This window comes from Pogoniulus pusillus, chromosome 10 (assembly GCF_015220805.1).
Source record: "Pogoniulus pusillus isolate bPogPus1 chromosome 10, bPogPus1.pri, whole genome shotgun sequence".
NCBI lineage: Eukaryota > Metazoa > Chordata > Aves > Piciformes > Lybiidae > Pogoniulus > Pogoniulus pusillus.
Window position 1 is genome coordinate 20,032,033 of NC_087273.1, and position 20,468 is coordinate 20,052,500.

The 20,468-nt window shown below is 42.1% G+C and overlaps 1 protein-coding gene across 2 annotated transcripts; it reads right to left on the reverse strand.

Annotated features, from left to right (window-relative positions):
- Positions 1-1,192: 1,192 nt before the first annotated feature.
- On the reverse strand, positions 1,193-10,739 carry PCDH18 (protocadherin 18). 2 transcript variants are annotated; one of them, XM_064150000.1, is made up of 4 exons: positions 7,822-10,739; positions 6,823-6,908; positions 6,532-6,695; positions 1,193-2,379 (listed from the first exon to the last, which is right to left on the reverse strand). In XM_064150000.1, the coding sequence occupies exons 1-4, from the start codon at positions 10,324-10,326 to the stop codon at positions 1,724-1,726; spliced, it is 3,411 nt and encodes a 1,136-aa protein (XP_064006070.1). In that variant the 5' UTR covers positions 10,327-10,739; the 3' UTR covers positions 1,193-1,723. The 2 variants fall into 2 exon arrangements, with proteins under 2 accessions (XP_064006070.1, XP_064006069.1); XM_064149999.1 differs by having other exon boundaries at positions 6,823-6,911.
- Positions 10,740-20,468: the final 9,729 nt, after the last annotated feature.

A 20,468-nucleotide genomic window follows, 5' to 3' on the forward strand; every position in this document is an offset into this window, starting at 1 on the left:
AAAGGAAATGGTTTTGCTCACGAGACTGGTATTCTAACTGCTCCCTTTACATGATAAGATTCTTGCAGTAATGCACATACCAAATATTATTGCTGTGCACTGCTACAGAAATCCCCTCTAGGAAAACCTTATGTATTCTAATTTGCTCGGATGCCTAATGCTATCAGAGAAATCCATTGCAGCCTATTTTTGCTAGAAAGCCCCCTCTGCAAACAATGGCTCCTTAAATCATTGAAGCTATCCATGTGACATGGGCCAGTTGGCATAAACTGATTTCAGGATTTTAAACTTGGTAAACAGGTTGGTAATCCCCAGCGGATGATGTGACTGTAAAAAAGGAGCTTGTCAAGCTGCCCTTCAACTCTGTAGACAACACAAACTAGTCTGTGCCTGGAGGTCTAATATTCCTTCTTCTAGAAATGGGAAGAAATTTCAGTCCCCTGAACACCTCATACAGAATCACAGAGTCACAGGATTAAACAGGTTGGAAAAGACTTCTAGGATCATCGAGTCCAACCTATCACCTAACCCTTTTAATTAACTAAACCATGGCACTAAGTGCCTCATCCAGCCTCCTCTTAAACGCCTCCAAGGATGGTGACTCCTCCACCTCCTTGGGCAGCCCATTCCAATGCCAATCACTGTGAAGAACTTCTTCCTAACATCCATCCTGAACCTGCCCTGGCACAGCCTGAGGCTGAGTCCTCTTGTTCTATCCCTGGGTGCCTGGGAGAGCAACCCCATCTAGCTACAACCTCCCTTGAGGTAGCTGTAGACAGCAATGAGGTCTGCCTTGAGCCTCCTCTTCTCCAGGCTGAAGACTCCCACCTCCCTCAACCTCTCCTCGCAGGATTGTGCTCCAGCCCCCTTACCAACCTTGGTGCCCTTCTCTGGACATGTTCCAGCACCTCAACATCTTTCTTAAATTGAGGGGCCCAGAACTGGACATAGTACTCAAGGTGTGGCCTGATCAGTGCTGAGTACAGCGTTGCAGTTTAACAGCAGCAGAATAAATTTACCTTTCTTTTTTTTCTGAGGACATAACACTAGAAATTCCATTGCTGAATTCCATAATTTGTTCACTTGGGAAAACACTCACCTGTAAAAGAGAGGAAGACCACAGGATGCAATAATGCATTAAAATACATGGGCTAAAAGCATCAAAATAATAAGGACATTTTGCATTTCACGGGAGTTGATAACTCTTTATTACAAGAAATAAACATTGCAACAAATTCTGGGATCATTTGTTGAAATTAATGTTTGCATAACTTTTCAGTGATTTGAATCCATATTTGTAACATTTGAGATTTAAAAGAAGTAATACAGGAAAATAATATCCCTCTTTTTTTTTTTTTTTTTTGCACATGCCTGTGTGGCAAGAATGCTGGAAGCCTGACAGGAGTGGCAACATCTGTATACATTTAGGAAAACATGCTTCCTGCGGTGTACAAAAATAAAATTTATTTGTTAAATTACACATAAATATAAGGTACAAATGTATTTTTAAAATACAGATAAAGATAATCACACTTGCATTGTGTACATATGAAAATACAGTATTTTAATATTCAACATACACAGACACATTTATGATAAATGCAACTAGCTGGCAATGCCAGTTCTTCTCAGTCTGGTTTTGGTCTTCTTCCTCTTTTGTTCTCTATTATTTTTTTTCCCTTACAGTTTTCCATAGATATAGAAAAATAGACACTTGAAACAATTAGGTCTGCCGGACATCTTGCAGCAGCTTGTTAATTTCTGCCACCAGCTCACTGGCATCCATGAGTTCGTGTTTGCCATCACTGAGGTGGTTGAGCACATTGTCAAAATCATCTTCCTCATAATTCTCTGGGATCTCCTCCATGGCTGGCAGCCATTTAGAGGAAGGCTGTGCACTTGCGTAAGTCCCCAGAGCAGGCCCATTGGCAGGATTCTGGAAATGTGTGCTGGCTGCCCAGGCTGCCACCCCCTGTGGATAATTCACAGTTTTGGATGGCAAATGTCCCTTCCTGTGCTCCAGCGAGTTGGAGCGATCCACCTCATTGCACTCTGTGTAGGCATCTAGTGAGGAAGGCAGCAGGCGCTGGAAGACACTGCTCATTTCAGAGAGAAGAGAGGAAGTGCAGCTGTCCCCTGACTCTTCCTCGCTCTGGCAGTCTTTCCCAAATGTTGAAAAGCTCTTCTTCTTCTCACTGGCATCAGCACATTGTGGGTCTTCCTCGAGGCCTTGCTGCTGCTGCAGCTGAGGTGACTGGAACTCCTCCCCAGGGATGAACATGTTACTTCTGTAATCGGAGGAGGGAGAGGGCAGTGGTGGCATCCAGCACTGGTCAGAGTGCCCCAGAACCCTGCATTCCTCTGTGCACAGTCGCATCGCTGCAAGAGAGAAAAGAGGAGAATGAGCATCTCCCTCCTGCCACAGGTGTCACTCAGCTTCTCTGAACACCTTCAAAACTGGTGTTTATTTTCACTTTCTGTGCACAGGAAGATGGTAAATACAAATGGTCTGGATATAAATGCACTTCCATTTCTGAATGGTCTTAAAAAATGAGAACAAGAAATGCAGAGCGTGTAACACAATAATGCCATCTCTCAGCTAGGGCAGAAGACAAACATGTGAATCTCAGGTGGAAACCAAGTACTTAAAACCATTTGTCCACTTTGTACAGTGTTGCTGCATTTAAAAAAAATACATAAAATCAAATGTGTTTCTAACTCCAAGCATTTACATAAGTTTCAGTGAAGTGTTCCACATGCAATTATAGAAACATACCAGAGTAATAAAGTGGAAATAGGTGGACAGGGAAACAAAGAAGGAAGAACAGCAGCAGGCAGAGAGCTCTCTCTTCATTGACATACTTCCTCTTGGTCATTTAATCAGGTGTGTGTTGAATATAAGGCAACATTTTTATCTGGATCAGGTACATTTTAATCCAGTACCAGAACATTTAGGGCTTAATTCAGACCCTGTTTGACAGCAGAGTTCCTACTGGAGTCAAACTGAGGTCCGCTTGGCAGCTCTGTAGCTCATTAGGTTACTGTGCTGGCTCACACATTGGCACAAGGAGAGCTCCAACCCACGAGGTGGGCATCCAGGCCAGCCAGAGGGGCTGAAGAAGTGGAGACAACTGAGCTGTTCTTTCAGATTCTTGATTTTAGTGGTGTCTCTTGGCAAGAAGCAATATGATGGAGTGCCTAAATCCCTGGCAGGTGTGCTGGTCTGAAGAGGAGGCTCAGGGGTGATCTTATTACTGTCTACAACTACCTGAAGGGGCATTGTAGCCAGGTGGGGGGGGGCCTCTTCTCCCAGGTAACCAGCAATAGAACAAGGGGACACAGTCTCAAGTTGTGCCAGGGTAGGTATAGGCTGGATATTAGGAAGTTCTTCACAGAGAGAGTGATTTCCCATTGGAATGGGCTGCCCAGGGAGGTGGTGGAGGCACCATTCCTGGGGGTCTTCAAGAAAAGACTGGATGAGGCACTTAGTGCCATGGTCTAGTTGATTGGATAGGGCAGGGTGATAGGTTGGACTGGATGATCTTGGAGGTCTCTTCCAACCTGGTTGATTCTATGATTCTATGATTCTATAAGGGCCAGACAGAGTTCTCTGCAAAGACCTCTGAGTTTTCCTCACATTCTCATCACATTTCCCACCTGGCTCTGGACCCACTCGGTTTATCAAAACATCTTTTTGCACTGGTGCACGCAGAACTGAGCAGTTTTTCAGCTGAGGATGTGCCAGTGAGTGATAAAATCCTCCTCTCAGGCTGTCCACCTGATTTATTTCTGTGCTTGACACAGCCTAGCCTAATGTTTGCTTTCCTAGTGCCCTTTCCATTCCCCTGAGTATAAACTTCCTTTGTGTCTCATATGTGAGAGTATGAATTTCTTCAGGACTACAGGTTGAGGCTGCAGGCTGGATATTGCACAGGTTATTGTAAATGTGCTGCTGACCTAGTGAGCTCCAAACGAACAAAGTAACAGTCAGAATATCAGTGGCTGAAGTCTTGATAGGAGTGACTGGAATGCTTTCCAGTGCTTTGTTCCCACACGAGAAGTACACATGTGCTGTTTTACAGAAAATGGCTATGGGTCTGAAAGAAAAAAAAGATATCTAAGTGCTTCATGGAGCATGCACCAGCACTCAACTCATTCCAGAAGGTGAGAATTACTCTTTTAATTAAGAGTTCTCCTGCAAATTAATAAGATGGTTTTAATGGTCTAGCATTTCATTAGTAGTGAAGGTTGTTTTAGTTTGTGTTTTGATAATGACATTATCAGGACTGGTTTTGGTATAAAGTAATAAATTCTGTCAATCCTAAACATAAGATCGAAAGATACTCTGAGGAAATTGAATAGTGTCAATCAAAAGATGCTCTGAGGAAATTTAATGGTGTCACACTCTGTCCTTAATCAGTGACAAATAAAACCCCAAATGCACAACAGCATTTTTTTCCCTGAACTTAGTGTTTATGAGTAAAGATTTAAAAGGAGATTAAGAATTAAAAAGAGTCTTACAAAGATAGCTATTGAACTTTCTGGTTACAGCTCTTTTGAGGTTTCAAGGGACTATCTCCATTCCTTTCCAGTTCCACCCTAAAGGGACAAACTGAAAGGACTTTCACAGTGTTTTCCCTGTGTCCAGATTGACAATGAAGGATCTTTTCAAAATGGAGAACAGAAAAACCTCAAGGAAGTATCCATTTCCTTTTTATCTGTTTGGATTGCAGAGCAATGCAGGCCTCATCTGAACAGGTTCAGCGTACTTATCTGATAGGTTAAGCACATGTATAGCAGCAGGTAGACACCTGGATGAGATTACATGCCCATCTTGATAGCCCAACCCAGTTCTGTCTGTACTCCACAGGAGTTATCCTTACTTGTAATGTGATTAGCTGGGCACTTTTGGAAATCCTACCCGTTGGTTTCCTGTTTAGAGACTGAACTGAAGAGCTGAACATGAGTCATGGGCACTGCAGCTAGCCAGTAGGCTAACTGCTCCCTCCTGTGCACTGCAGCCCCCAGCTGCCTGCCAGATAAGAGACAGCTACTCCCTGGCAGCAGTGGAACTGGATGCTAGTGCAAACACCATTGCACTTAAAGGTCCCCTGGCAACTGAGAGCACCAGCAGATCCCTCCCAGCCTCGTTGGCAATCACAGGAGAGAATGAGACATGGCTTATGTTAGCTGACAGAGCAGCAAGTACTAGAAGTTTGGAATGGTGAAGATAAAAATAAATTAAGACTCCAGATTAAGAATTAAAAAAAAAAAAAAAGTTGCTTTTGAACATCTCTGGTTTTCAAATATTGGGTACTTCAGACTTAAGTTGAAGAGTTAGATGAATGCCTGGGTAGTCTGGAGTAAAATGCACAAAGAGAATTATAAAGTTAGAAGTCTATAAAAAGACCAAATGGAGCTTTCAGGGTTTATTCTTGCTCAGTTTAACAGAATATTTCTCAGGGTAAAATGCACCAAGGTCAGCTGCACCTGTGTTTTCCACTGCAGTAGAGGGAAGGAGTAAAAACACTGCAGCTCACCTCCTCCAGCTCTGGACAGTCTTTGGGGGACAATTTAGGAGGGAACATGTGCTGCACTGCCCACAAAGCTATCTGCCCCTGTGCACATAATTACTCCAGTAAATTTTATGTTTACTCTTTTGGTTCAGTGGCCCATACTAAAATTATCCGCTGATGCAAGTCAGAGAGAGAAAACTGAGCATGGGCTGAAATAAGTACAAGATCTCGGGTACAACCAGTGGCTGAATCATTATTAAAGTAATTAGGAAATCCTCTTATCTGTACTTAGCATGATTTCCCACAGCCTCTCTCATTCAGCTGGGCATATATTCAAATGTTAATTTGTACACATGAATATGTACATGTGTGTTTATCTTACTTTCACCCACCCATTTCTAGCTTTTTTCTTTCCTGCCCTCTGTCCCCAAATGGTACCTCTTAACCTCCCTCTTCTAGAAATCAGGACTGCACAATTTAAAATCTGGGACATATTTAGATTCTCCCCTTGCCAACTCAAGTTTGGTTTTCAGTGGGAAGAAATATACTTTTTTCTTTCTTCTCCTTTCACATTTCTAGAGCAAGCACTTTCACAACCTATTTCTGAATAGTAGAAGTTTGGATCACATGGATCAAACCCACCATGGAAAATGTATCTCCTAAATTATAGTTTGGTGTATTTTTAGCAAACTACAACTGCCTAGCTCTACAAAAACTGGCACCCAGTCATTAGAAGTCTAAGAACATGGAGCAGATCCTGCTTTTGGGGGGAATGTAGAGCCAGCTCGTGATGATGTGAATAATATGAAGAAGTGGGCATTGCTCACATTTTCATTTGTGTCTGAGGTATGTGAAGGCTTCAGCTCAATATTTATCATGAAGCAGAATAGGAAGGAAAGGAAGGAAACACAGGACTTGAGAGCTAAAGAATTTTTGCTTCCTCAGTAGTACCTTTATAAAAGCGAAAGCTAGGCAGCACTGTAAATAAGTTGTTCAATTTCCATTGTGCTCTTACCTGCAGGAATTCTCCCATCTGTAAGGAAAAGATCACTGAATCCTTCCCCAAGAAGTCTGTCAATTGGAGACTCTCTCCCCAAATCATAATCACTGTCTCCAGCTTCACTATCACCCCGGCCACTGTCTTTCAAGCTGAATTTATCCATATCTTGTAGGGCATATCTGTAAAGAGAATTGTGGTGATGGTGGAATTCAATTATCTCATGTATGTTATATTCCACTTTTTGAATACAAACACATTTTCTGATCTATGGAGTTGCACGTGTAGCAGGGCAACCCAGACCCTTACCTGTAGCTTCTGGAATACTTGTTTCCTCGAAAACTTGGCCTTGGTTGATACTGACCCTGGTGTAGCATTGAGAGAAGTTGAGAAACCTGCTAAAGAAAAGGTGGAAAATCTGATTCCTTGGAATAGAAGCTCAAATTCCTAGTTGAAAAACCACTAATTTGCATCTCGGGTTTGTTTGTGGAGCATTGTTGTTTTCCCTTTAAAGTTTAATCGAATCAAATTCCTGCACATACATAATGTAGTACAACAGACTATTTTGTAGTATGGTGTCTGCCACAGGAAACATCTGAAGACTTTGTGCAATGAGGAAATACACTGATGTTCTTAAGTGTCTCAGCTCATAATAATTAATTCATTAACAAGCAAAGCAAGAACTTAAACAGAGGTGGAGTTCTGTTTTGGTTAGGATTAAACTCTTCACCATTCCAAGATCCTAATTTAAAGTAAAATGTTATTACTCCACATGTGAAGAGTTACAAGGACACAGCTCTCCATGAAACCATTACATAGTGTTTGAGGTAAAAACTAGGACAGGTAGTCTCCAAGCTTCAGATACTATGATGGTGTATTACAAGAACTGTAGTTAAAATGTGTCAGTGTTTCACCTTTTAATCTTCCCCCCTCCCCATTAATGAATTTTCTGTATTAATTCTCTATGTGTATGCTCTGGCACTTTCTTAAACAGAGCCATGCAGAGGGAAAGGGAAAGCAAGGAAGAGAGCAGAAGCAGTAAACCAGAGCAGAGGACCGTTAGTATTGCACGCCATTGTTTCAGCCTTACAGGGAGGATTCAAGAAATAATGTCACTAGTAGCAGATTTAATCCTGTTCCTCATGGGAAGGGATTCAGCTGGTATTGGAGGAAAGCTGCAAAGCTGTGGTATCTAAAGAGAAACCCACAATTTGTTCTCATTAGGCACAGAGCTAGTTGCCTGTTGCTCCCACAGGTTGTGTGCTCCCAAGTGAATGGATGTGCACCAGGAGGAGGCATGGCCCTTACCTCAACAGCTGGAGTAGCATGGGTGAGTTCCAGCGAGAAGTTTTCAGGCACGTGGTTAGAGGAGATTGTCACCAGGCTGTTCAGCGATTGATGGCTGTGGTGGCTCTGCCGGCTGCTCATCTGTCCCCTTTCCAGGGTAGGAGATGATGATGGAGAAGCTCTGTGGTGAGATCTGATGGGTAAAGTGCCATTAATGGTTGGCACCAAAGTAATGTCCCCTTTGTGGATCTGTCTTGAGGGTCGTTTTGGGTGGTGCTGGTAAGTGGATTCTGCCACACGACAATTGTAAGACCTGGTGTCCTTTTTCTCTCGATTGCATCTCGTAGCAAACATAACCATAATGACCAACAGCACAGCACATATTGATCCTAAAGATATAATCGTTATCATGGAGACATCCAGGGAGGGTTGGCTTACCAAGGTTGCTTCAGTGCTAGAAAATGAATAAACGTACTCAAAAACAGTACACTTCAGAAGTGCTTTAGTACTAAGCTGAGGACTGCCTTTATCCTGGACTATCACAAAAATCTCCCACTGTTTTGCTGGGATTGATTCAACACTCACATTGATAGAGATATCACAGGTTTTGGGATCCATCACAAAGATGTTGTTTTCTTTGTCAGCTGCTATGGAGCAGCTGAGTTCAGAGTTCATGCCAGAGTCTCTGTCTGTAGCCCTTATCCTGGTGACAAGAAAGCCAATTCCAGCATCCTTAGGGATTGAGATTTCTGCTGTGTTGTTGCGCAGTGCTGGCCCCATAATGACAGGAGCATTGTCATTTTCATCAATGATAGTTAACACAACTGTAGTATTGCTAATGAGCTGCTGGATCCCTCCATCCCTGGCTTGAACCACAAAGGCAATCTGATTTACTTCTTCATGATCAAATGTTCGCAGGGCATAGATGGCCCCATTGGAAGGGTCGATGGTCACATAAGTGGTTATAGAACTTCCCAAAATATAGCTCTCCAAAATAGTGTAGGTAACCTGCCCATTGTCACCCAGATCTGGGTCTGTGGCTGTGACTGATGTGATGTATGCTCCTGGGGAGTTATTTTCCAAGATAACAACTTCGTATCTATTTGTCTTGAAGTGGGGTGGGTTGTCATTTTCATCACTGATTTGGACAGTAAAGTGTTTCACTGTGGAGAGACTTGGCGTTCCCTTGTCGTCCGCTATTACAGTCAAGCTGTATTCAGATCTCTTTTCTCTATCTAGTGTGGCATTAGTCAAGATTAAATAGTTATTTTCATAAGTCTTTTGAAGTTTAAAGTGGCCGTGGCCGTGCAGCTTGCAAACTACCTCTCCATTCACACCAGAGTCTTTGTCTTGCACTCTGATCAGGGCGACAAAAGTGTCCAGGGGTGAACCTTCAGAAATGTAAGCTACCTCTTCTTTCTCTGGAGACATCAAGTTTAAGCTTATGTCAGGTCTGTTGTCATTCACATCCACAACTTTAATGATAATTTTGCAGTGAGCTGGAATAGAATTTGGCCCCAGATCTTGAGCCTGAGCATCAATTTCATAGGACTTGGCTACTTCGTAGTCCACCTGCTTCAGGAGGGTCAAATGCCCTTTTTCCGAGTCTATCCTGAAAGTCTCTGTGATTTTGGCAGACACATGACTGCTGAAGGAGTACACGATCTTCCCATTAGCGCCCTCATCTGGGTCAGTGGCATTGAGGTCTATCAGCAAAGTCCCAACAGGAGAATTCTCCAGCAGCTGGATTACATATGACTGCTGCTCGAAGACAGGGCTGTTGTCATTGGAATCAGAAATGCTAATTTTCAGGAGGGATGATCCAGACCTTTGGGGCACTCCTTTATCTGAAGCGGTGAGTTGGAGTTCATAACTCGACTTCAACTCCCGGTCCAGCTCCCTAACCACAATCAGCTCTGCATACTTAGCACCGTCTGTCCTGGTTCTCACCTCAATACTGAAAAAATCATTTGCAGAAAGGGAGTAGGTGTGAAGGGAATTGTCCCCTACATCTGGATCAAAAGCGCTGTCCAAAGGGATGCGGGTTCCTACAGCCGCACTCTCTGATATTTCAATAGGTATAAGAGCTCTAGAAAACTGGGGAGAGTTGTCATTAATGTCCAGCACTTCAACCTCAACATGGAAAAGCTGCAGATGTTCAGTGGGCAGAGTGATCACATCAAACTCTATGGAGCAGTTTAAGTTTTTCTGGCAGAGTTGTTCCCGGTCAATTTTAGCTCCTATGCTAATTTCTCCATTATCCTCCCGGACTACAAGCAGGGGAGAATTCCCCCTCTGCATGGCTCGAAAGCGAACCGAGGCAGGGTTAGGCATTTTTAATAAAACATCAGCCACATCCTCCGATAGTCTTGCAATTACTGATCCAACTCTCTGCTCCTCATAAATCCTGTATTTCAAATTCTTCCCCAGCACAGCCTTATTGAAATATATTATTACCAGTGCAAAAATTAATATAAAGTGCATTTTACTGCCGAGACGGTGCATTTGTAAGTTTTTGCAATTCATTTCTCCAAGCAAGTTAAAAAGTAATTATTTCAAGTTCCTCCGTACCTCAAATCCAGCGCACATCTGGTCCTTTAAAACTTGAAAACTCCTTTTCTACCCAGCCAAAGTATTTATAATATCTTAGAGGTCATAAAAGTTGCTGGTTTGGGTTTTTTGTTGTTGTTGCTGTTGTATATACACACCGTGACAGAACATCCGGATACAATCGGTAGGCAATCCCACGCCTTCTCATCGGAGTCCCCACTCCAGGACGAGCCGTGCCGGAGCAGCTCTCTCCTCTCTGGTCTAGAGCATCCAGGCAGCGCTAGGATCCGCAGCCGCTCCTCCCGACGAGCTCCTCCTGCCTTCCGCGCTCGCTGCCAGACTAAACACCCCCGCTCGCCGACTCCAGCCTAAAAATCCTCATCAACTTCACTCCCAACTCCCGCAGACAAAAGCTTTTTGCCCGGCATGTGCTGAGCCGCGGCCAGCCAATCAGCCCGGCAACGCGACCGCCCCACAGCCCGGGGGGGACTGGGAGGGAGGGCGGCTGGGCGGGGGGAGCGGGCACGGAGGGAGGGAGCAGGAAGGGGAGGAGGAGAGCGGCTACTCCGGCAGCCGCCGAGGAGGAGGGGGGGGAGGGCACACCAGTGAGTAAAGGGCAGCTTTAAATCAACTTCTCCTCCCCCCCGGCCTCGCCTTCTCAGGCCACTTTCAAGCGGGTTTTGTGATTTTAATTCCTCCCCTTCCTGCAACGAAAAATGCAGTCGCGCTCCTCATTTCCATACTTTGAAGCTATCTTAACCGGGAGCTTTGTACTGCGTTTGCCTAGTAAAGGAGTCCTACCCACCGCCTCCAGAGCTGCTTCTCGCTGCTGATTCACGTATTACCTGCTTCTCCTCAATACCGGTGCTCCTGCGCCGAGCATGGAGACCACTCCTGACATTATCTGAAATGTCTCCCGCCTTCCTTCCAAATCAGGAACATTTCGCCTTCTCCTTCCCTTGCCCAGGCTCCCTCCTGCAGTATTTCTGTCCCCAGCGCAGCTGCATCTGCCCGAGCTCAGTTTTCCTGTACCTGCCTGCTTGCAGTTGTTTATCTGCCTCTTCCAGGGCCTTTTTTTTCCTTCCTTCCTTCCTTCCTTCCTTCCTTCCTTCCTTCCTTCCTTCCTTCCTTCCTTCCTTCCTTCCTTCCTTCCTTCCTTCCTTCCTTCCTTCCTTCCTTCCTTCCTTCCTTCCTTCCTTCCTTCCTTCCTTCCTTCCTTCCTTCCTTCCTTCCTTCCTTCCTTCCTTCCTTCCGTTGTTTATCTGCCTCTTCCAGGGCCTGCCTTTCTTTCTTTCTTTCTTTCTTTCTTTCTTTCTTTCTTTCTTTCTTTCTTTCTTTCTTTCTTTCTTTCTTTCTTTCTTTCTTTCTTTCTTTCTTTCTTTCTTTCTTTCTTTCTTTCTTTCTTTCTTTCTTTCTTTCTTTCTTTCTTTCTTTCTTTCTTTCTTTCTTTCTTTCTTTCTTTCTTTCTTTCTTTCTTTCTTCCTTCCTTCCTTCCTTCCTTCCTTCCTTCCTTCCTTCCTTCCTTCCTTCCTTCCTTCCTTCCTTCCTTCCTTCCTTCCTTCCTTCCTTCCTTCCTTCCTTCCTTCCTTCCTTCCTTCCTTCCTTCCTTCCTTCCTTCCTTCCTTCCTTCCTTCCTTCCTTCCTTCCTTTCTTTCTTTCTTTCTTTCTTTCTTTCTTTCTTTCTTTCTTTCTTTCTTTCTTTCTCTCTTTCTCTCTTTCTCTCTTTCTCTCTTTCTCTCTTTCTCTCTTTCTCTCTTTCTCTCTTTCTCTCTTTCTCTCTTTCTCTCTTTCTCTCTTTCTCTCTTTCTCTCTTTCTCTCTTTCTCTCTTTCTCTCTTTCTCTCTTTCTCTCTTTCTTTCTCTCTTTCTCTCTTTCTTTCTCTTTTCTTTGTTGTCCAAAGTATTCTAGAGAAGATCTCTTTCATCCTAGATGAAAAAGCACTTCATGCTTCACCATGACCATGTGTGCCAAGTACATCTTCTACATGCCAAATGTTTTAAAGGAAAAGAAACCATACGACAGATAAGTGTTTGAAAAGTGGCAATTGCACTGTCTCTCTGCTGTTGCAGAAAACTGTTTACGCTGCAGCGCATTTGCACACACACACAAAATTAAATACTTTTACGACTGACTGGGACACTGTTGTGTTTCATGGACACTAAAAGCGCCCAGGTCACAGGAGCTGATGTGCTCTTCTCATTTCCAATGTATTTGCTTATGATGTGATCTCTGTTTCCTCTTTCTTTTTGCATTTGCTTTTTGAGCCAAACATTTTAGCCACGATCTCACCATGCTCTTCAATGGTTTTCTACTTTGTCCCTATGTTGCCCAGAATCACACCATTAAACTCTTTTATTGCTCTTTTCTCTGTCTCTCTTATGTCCAAAAACTGTAAAACTAAATCTCTGATTTTCCCAATTTCTTTAGCCTCTGCAGAGCTCTTCCAAAGTCACTAAGAAGGTTCTTGCTGAAGAAGAAAGCAGAGGAGGCTCAGCATGAACGCTCCTTCTTTTTGAGCATTCAAAAGCATTTTATAAGCCATTGTCTCTTTCTCTTTTTTTTTTTCTTCTTTTTTCTTTTCTTTTTTTTTTTTTTTTTTTTTTCCCCCACAAAGCAGTGCCGCGTGGCAAATTGTGCAGAATAGAAATGCCCATAATGAATGTATTTAGTACTGGGTCACGCTGATGAACATTCTGCCCCCATGAATAATACTGTTTTACAAGTTTGCAGCCCTTTCAAATTGCTTATCCACAAACCCTATAGGCAAACTAGGAAAGCTAACACAAGCAACTGGGACTTTAGAAACCTATAGCCATCTGGCCTAAATCTCTAGCAATCCGAGACAATAATTATATCAATTCAGGCTTTAGTGAACCCCTTTACAAACACCAAAAGAGCAAAGAAAGGAAATAGAGGCCATTCTAAGTTCTAATTCCATTAGTTTGTGGACAGCTTTTTTGAAGTTCTGATATATCTTCCTAAAACATTTTTCCCAAACATCAATGTAAATTCTTTTCTGATGATAATTGGGGAAATAGGTTCAATTAAATGCTGTTCTCAGTGTCAATAAAAAGTATTTTGTTGATAAATGAACACACTGCCCTTTTATGTGAGGAGTATAGGAGATGAATAATTCATAGCAAAAATAATTTTGCTACTCAAAAACTAAATATATATATATATACTTAAATGATAACATGTTCCTCCAAGTGACTGTTTAGTACATTTTGATATGCAGAACTTGCCTTATGCAACTTTTATCACTTTCCAAATAGCAATTCCACTTCATCACTTTGGTGTGATTAATAGATAGCAGGATACCTGCAGATAGGAGTTACTTCTTTTCTTCTTCTCCTCCCTTTTTAGATTTGTTATTTATTCTGCAACTTACCCTGTCAGGTTGCATGTAATAATGCCACTCAAGTCTCACTGTCTTGCAACTAACCATTTACATTCATAATGACAATAAAATATCACCAGCATAAAAGTCCTTATTTAAATTCTGAACTAAAGCTATTAAAAAACCTTAATCATCATCACCATCATCTTTTTTTTATTTCCTCATCTCACATTCATTTGAACCTACAAGGAGGACACATTTTGGGGCTGTTTGGATTCAGCAGTACTGGAGTGAGTGACGCTTTTAGAAGTGATACTTCTGTAGGGAGCTTACAAATGATCGCAGCATTCACAAGGCTGATGCCTCTCATACCCAGTGAATGAGTTTTGTCTGAAAGTCTCTTAAACTCCACTCCACCTTTGATATGGCAGACTTCCCTTACAAAGAAAAGGGAGAGTCTCACACGCCGCCATCAGACACTTCTTAGGAACATGGTATTGTGAATGCTGCAGGCATGTGAGCAGAGTGCTGCTGGCCTCCTGGAGAGTAATCCCAGTTATTCCCACCTAACACATATCTGTTCACCACAGTGTCCTTCTAGGAAGTTGCATTGAAATTCTTCAGTGAGGCACATGAGGAACAAAAGCAAACTGATACCAGATAGCACTTTGATTTGCCTACATTATTATTTCAGAAACCACATGGCAGAAAAACTAAATTCCCACGTAGCATAAAGTAGGTTTATTTTTGTGAATGATACACTTTAAAGTCTATCTTGTTTCTCCAAGGAGTTGTATTGATCTCTCAAGCATATGTTTTCTTCTAAAAGTTACCAATCCCCTAGATGCAGAGTGTATATGCAAAACATAGGTGACAGACATTTTTACTTTGAAGAACCATTTTGAGAAGTCCTTCAGCAGGTACAGGGGAAGAAGAAAATTTTCTTAACAATGATAGAAGCACTGCACCATTTGGTTCACTACCCTCCTCGCACACACACACACACACACAGAAAAATGAGGTTTTATTCACTCTCAGCATGATTTATTGCCTTATGTTGCATCTTGTTACAAAATGTCATGTGCACTATGCTCCAGCGCACAAGACATGGAGAAATCAAATCTGATTTGACACCTGTGTAATGAATGTGACAGACAAATCTTCCCAAGTCAGAACAACCTTTTAGAAGAACATTTACATCATGGTGAGTGACAAAACTGGGGGCTCCCTCTCTTACGGAATCATAGAATGGTTTAGGTTGGAAGTGACCTCAAAGCTCATCCGGTTGCAACTCCCTGCCATAGGCAGGGACACCTCCCACTAGAACAGGTTGCTCAAGGACTCATCCATCCTGGCCTTGAACACCTCCAGGGAAGGAGCATCCACAACCTCCTGGGGCAACCAGTGACAGTCTCTCAGCACCCTCACTGGAAAGAACTTCATAACATCCAGTTTACATCTCCCTTCTGCCAGTTTAAGCCCATTACTCCTCATCCTGTCATTACAAAACTGTGTCTGTAGTCCTTCCCCAGCCCTCCTGTAGCCCCCTTCAGATACTGGAAGGCTGCTCCAAGGTCTTCTTGAAGCCTTCTCTTCTTCAGGCTGTAGAGACCCCCAACTCTCGTAGCCTGTCATCATAGCAGAGCTGCTGCAGCCCTCTGAGCATCTTTGTGGCCTCCTCTGGCCTCGCTCTAACAGTTCATGTCCTTGTGTTGGGGACTCCAGAACTTGGTCTCCCTCCTCTTCTTTTTCTCCCTTCATCTCTCTTTTCCTTTCGACCAAGTTTGTTTCTCAAAATAAAACTAATGACAGAGCTCTCTCTGGTTTTTGTATTTTACATTTCCATCCCCTGCATCATGAGTGAAGACTGAGCGAAGAGTGTTCTTGTGGGCAAATTAGTGCTGCCATTTCATACTTGCTCTTGGGCCCACAAATAATCTGATCCAAGGTCACCATGATTCTGTTCAGTGTAGTAGGTGAAGGGAAGTTGATGCTTCAGACTGATTTTTTGCACAGCCAGCCATATTGTGGAACTCATCACAAATTTATGCTGTATTTGTCCTATCTACTAATGATCTCATCTGTCATTCATTCTTACACCTAATACCATTTTCATAACTGAGGTGCATCAGAGGCTTTATTACTTTAAGAGATATTAAAGGAAGAATGGACCATTGGCTTATCAGATATGACCTCTGTGCCACAGTCATATTAGTTAAGCCCAAATACATCAGCTAGAACATATATTTTAATCTGTGGAATACTAAACAGTGTACCTCAATCAGGCATTGGTTACCTGGCTCAACTGAAAAAAAAAAAAGAATTGATGATAAAAGTGGGGTCAGAGATCCTAGAGGAAAATCAGGAAAAAAAAAAAAGAAACAACAAAAAAAAAATCAGCTTGATACTATCAATCCTGACCTCCTCAAAACCTGTACCTTAACTGTATGCACATATATCTATACTTTAAAATGATCCTGTTGAAGATCTGTTCTGTTCCCAGTCACAGTACTGCCCGTTCTATGAAGTATCCAGCATAGGCAGTCTCTGGTCACTCTGTCACCTCAGAGACACCTGGGAACCAGTTGGTAAAGGCAAGAGCTGTATCAGGAAAAAAACATTTTCCTGCTCCAATGAACAACCAGTGGAAACTCTGGAACAGAAGACTGGCTGCCCAGAAGTAGGAATGAAGAGAGAGCCCTGGTCTGTACTTTCATTTTTCCAACTTGCTTTAAAAAGTATCTGATCATTCATTAAAAAACATCAAACCACAGCACCTGCTGATGGGTGAGAAACTCTCTTTGTTTTGTTTTTTTCCTGATGAGTTCAAAATTAAGTTTTACATTATCATCAATCATCATGGCAAAGGGCAGGAGATTAGATTTTCTGCCCACCATGGGGCTGGAGTGGTTGCAGCCAGAGACCCCAGACCTCTTTTTCTCCATAATGAAAGCACTAGCAACATTTGTGCTCTTTGCCTAAGACATAGTTTTCAGCCTTACATGATGTACGCACTTGCATTGGATTTCCCACATCTGTTTTTATTCCAGATGTTAACAAATTCATGTACAGCAAGCTCTGGAATTTTGAATACTTTACATGAATAAATTTGAAAGCTTTCTTCTTCTTACATTGCTGCTTTTCTGCTTTGACAAATGTCTTGCTCTTGTACCCTGCAATGCACCAGCATGCGATGATATTAACCAAAGCCACTCATATTTAACATGGAGCAGAAGGAGCAGCTGCATTTGTGACACTTCTTTTCTTCACAGGAGTAGGGTTCCTGTAAAGAAACGGTTTGAAGTTCAGTGTAGATGTGAATTTAGTCAGGGCTGCAATACATACTTTGTCAACTTACCAGATCAACCCAAGCTTTTCACAGAACTATAGCTTCTTCCACTGTCCCTAGGAGTTTAAAAAAGGAGCATAATTCCTGTTTTATCCGTCTTCAGAGCAGACAAAGCATGTGTTCAATCTTCCACTGACAGCCTAAGCCAAATGATCCAGATCTACTCATGTGTACCTACTGCCAGCAGCTGTTTGCAACCAATATGCTTCAAGGACATTCTCATGAAGGATGAAGGGTTCATCATCTTTGGCAGAGCCAAGGGATCGGCAGCGTGCAGGAGACAACTCCAGACTTTTTAAGACAGTTTTATCTTCTGACCTTGAGGCTGATGGGAACCAACCCTATCCAAAGAAGGATTTTGAACAGCTACAGGATCAGTCTAAACTGTCTTGGAGAGCATAAGCCACATAGGAGTGCAAAGATAGACACAAAGTCTTGTGACAAGGACACTTGATCATATTTCTCCAGAAATAAATGCTCTTGGGCAAATTTCCTGAGAGGATCTGAACCTCTCCCTGCTGCAGCATTTAGTAAGGACTGTCACTACTGGGGGTCTTACTGGCCTTCCTCTCTTCAGTTCCTCAGGCACAATTCCTCACTCAGCCTGCTTTGTGAATAAGGACCAAATATGCTGTTTATTTGATTTTACAGTAAATATTTATACAGCACTCCACATGGCTATCTGCCTTTTCTTTCTTTTTTTTTTTTTTTTTTTCATCCTTGACTTCTTATGGGAATGAAAGAGGGGAAAAAATGCTCCCTGCTTCAATGTCATGGGAAAACATGTGGAAATGTAAACCTTGAGTAGGAAGCAGGCACAGTGGGAGCTGTAATTGGAAAAAAGTAGGCATGGTTTATCATCAGAATCTATAACATATACTGAACATCTGGCCTCCTAAGGAAGTTGTTAATAGTGCTCAATACAAATGTTTCTCTTTAAAGAATCAGATATTCCTCTTTTTCTTCTATCTCTTTCCCTCCCCCCCACCCCCCGCCCCCCGCCCAATAGCTGCAGTATGGTAAAACTGGTGCCATAAAGTCATTACAAGAGACAGCAAACAACTTTGTTATCATAATAGACTTTTTTTCCTCGTTTTTTAAACAATGGCTCTAGCAGGTGGCATGTGGCTGAGACTGAGTCTATCACCATCTCCAGGGTGCCAAGACGTCCTTCCAAGTTTCTGTGGGAGGAATTTGTTGGTGGGATTTGGATTGTAAAGGCACGTGAGCATCTGCTGCCTGCTCAGTCTCATTACCATTGACACAATTACGGACCGGCAGCCAAGGCAGGGACTCTGTCTCTCTGACAATGCTCATTACCATTCATCTGAACCTACAGGAACCTCTGCCCCCAGTGCAGGCCAAAGGGATGTGAAAACACATAACACAGAGAAATGCTCATGGAAAGAAAAGTAAATTTACAGGATAGCTAGCAGCCTAAAATCAACTGCCTTGCACACGAACTCATCTAAAGTCTTGTAGTGTTCATATTAATGACTCTTTTCCCTTGTTTGTAAGATCTGAATACCACATTCTATGGTTGCATGTTATCATATGCTTTCAGTAAGTAGCTTATAAACTTTTTCTCTTCCCCCTGATTCAGGAGGTACTATATCCAGCATCAATATTGCCCTTCCATATCCCCAGACACTAGCCAAGTTATAACAACTGTTCTATTTTTTTTTTCCCCACTTTTGAGTTCATTTGGAAACCAGACTAAAGAGTGAGATTTTTACTCCTTATAATATCATGGAAACTAGGATTTACTGACATCTTACTCTGGCAGCCACAGCTTAAATGAAATGCTAACACATATCTGCAGATGAAAACTTCACATTCCTCCAAGTCTACTCACCCCACATAAATCTGCAATTATTTCACACTTCCTTACAATACTGGAATATTCCTCCTTGCTGATCTTATGTCTTTTTATCGCTACAAAGAGCCCTTAGCCCATAAACGGAAAATTAAAGAAGTTACACATTTTTTTCAAATAGATCACTGAGCTTAAGGAAGAGAAGAAGAAAGGGAGAAAGTGGGAGAGAATTTAAACCAATTTATCTCCTGAATATTAAGTCAAGGATATCTGTCTTGCAACAAAGAAAACAAAAGGGCTTTAAGGCCTGAATCTGTGATAATGTTGCAGTTTTTGAAAGTTGCATAGATAGCAATTTGTGATCTTACTGGGTAATATTATATTAAAGCAGAAATATATTCACCACTACACAACTTTCTTGACTCAGCCTTTGTTAGGTCTTTGCAACACAGGAGGATTGAAAATATCACATAAAGCTGGGGAGGAGGCAGAAGCATGACATTTGCTTTCAGATGACTTTAAAACTCAAGGCAGTGTTATTGTTTCCATAAATCATTATTAAAGGTTTATTTTCCACAACTCTTTTACTGTCTCATTAGCCAAAAACATGAGCTGGGCATCCTCATCACTTCAGGGCTAAAAGGAAATAGAGAGTGGTATTTTGATGAGCTTCCCTAAATGATGAGTGTCATAGTTTTAATCCCTAACTCTAGGATGTGTGCAGGAGTACTGGGAAGAGGAAGGATAGAGATCATCTCCCAACTCTCTGTCCAGAGCCCAGACTGTTTTCAGAACTGCTCCAATTCTTCTGGCTTTGTCATGGAAATGGGCATGCTGAGAGAAGAGTCTATTATGTCAAATTACAAATTATATGATATTATAGAGTTTTAAGTAATTGTTTGCAGACTGTTGTCATGCACATGTGGTTTGTTGGAAGTTGATGTAATCATTTTGGCAAATTTCCCCCAGCAAGAATCAGCCAGGGTGAACTCTTGAATCAGCTGCTGAGGGGGAGTTGTATGGTGCAATTAATGGGTGAAAGACAAACATAAACACCCTTCAAAGTTAATTTACGCAGCCCCATTTTAGAAGCAGTGCATTATGCCTTAGCTGTATGAAATGTATTGTGGACCTTTTAGCATTCATAAAATTCATTAGAAGCCCATTAGCCAAATGAAAGAGCTCTGTTGCTTTCATACGATAAAATGTAGCATTTTTACACCCAGCAAAAGATGTAAAAGAAACACAGAAGAAATATCTGCTCTGGTTTTGATAGTTTTGTTTTGTCTTTTCTGGAGCCATTTGAATACAGTTTTCATCCATCACAAAGATTTTTGTTTCAATCATACATCAGTTAGAATAAATATGCATGACTATTCTAAAATAAACGTCACTTACTGGAGTGCATTCTTTCATCATGCTACATAAATCTGGGTACACTCATATTGATTTTGATAATTTTGTAGTCAAAGACATCTATGTCAGATGCTGGAACACTTCAGCATGATGTAATGAGGCAGCCAGCACTTTTTCATAAACGCAGTAGTAAATAGTACTACTGCAGTGACTGCAAATTAAGTATGTCAGTTTATGACACACTTAAGCACCAGTCA

What these genes read in the sequence shown, in the direction of transcription:
- PCDH18 (XM_064149999.1), bottom strand. Translation starts at nt 10,326, where the DNA reads ATGAATTGCAAAAACTTACAAATGCACCGTCTCGGCAGTAAAATGCAC. An exon ending in ATGCTACTCCAGCTGTTGAG is followed by an intron (nt 6,912 to 7,821) that starts GTAAGGGCCATG and finishes CCTTTTCTTTAG; the next exon opens with CAGGTTTCTCAACTTCTCTC. An exon ending in AGATGGGAGAATTCCTGCAG is followed by an intron (nt 2,380 to 6,531) that starts GTAAGAGCACAA and finishes TCTCTCTTGCAG; the next exon opens with CGATGCGACTGTGCACAGAG.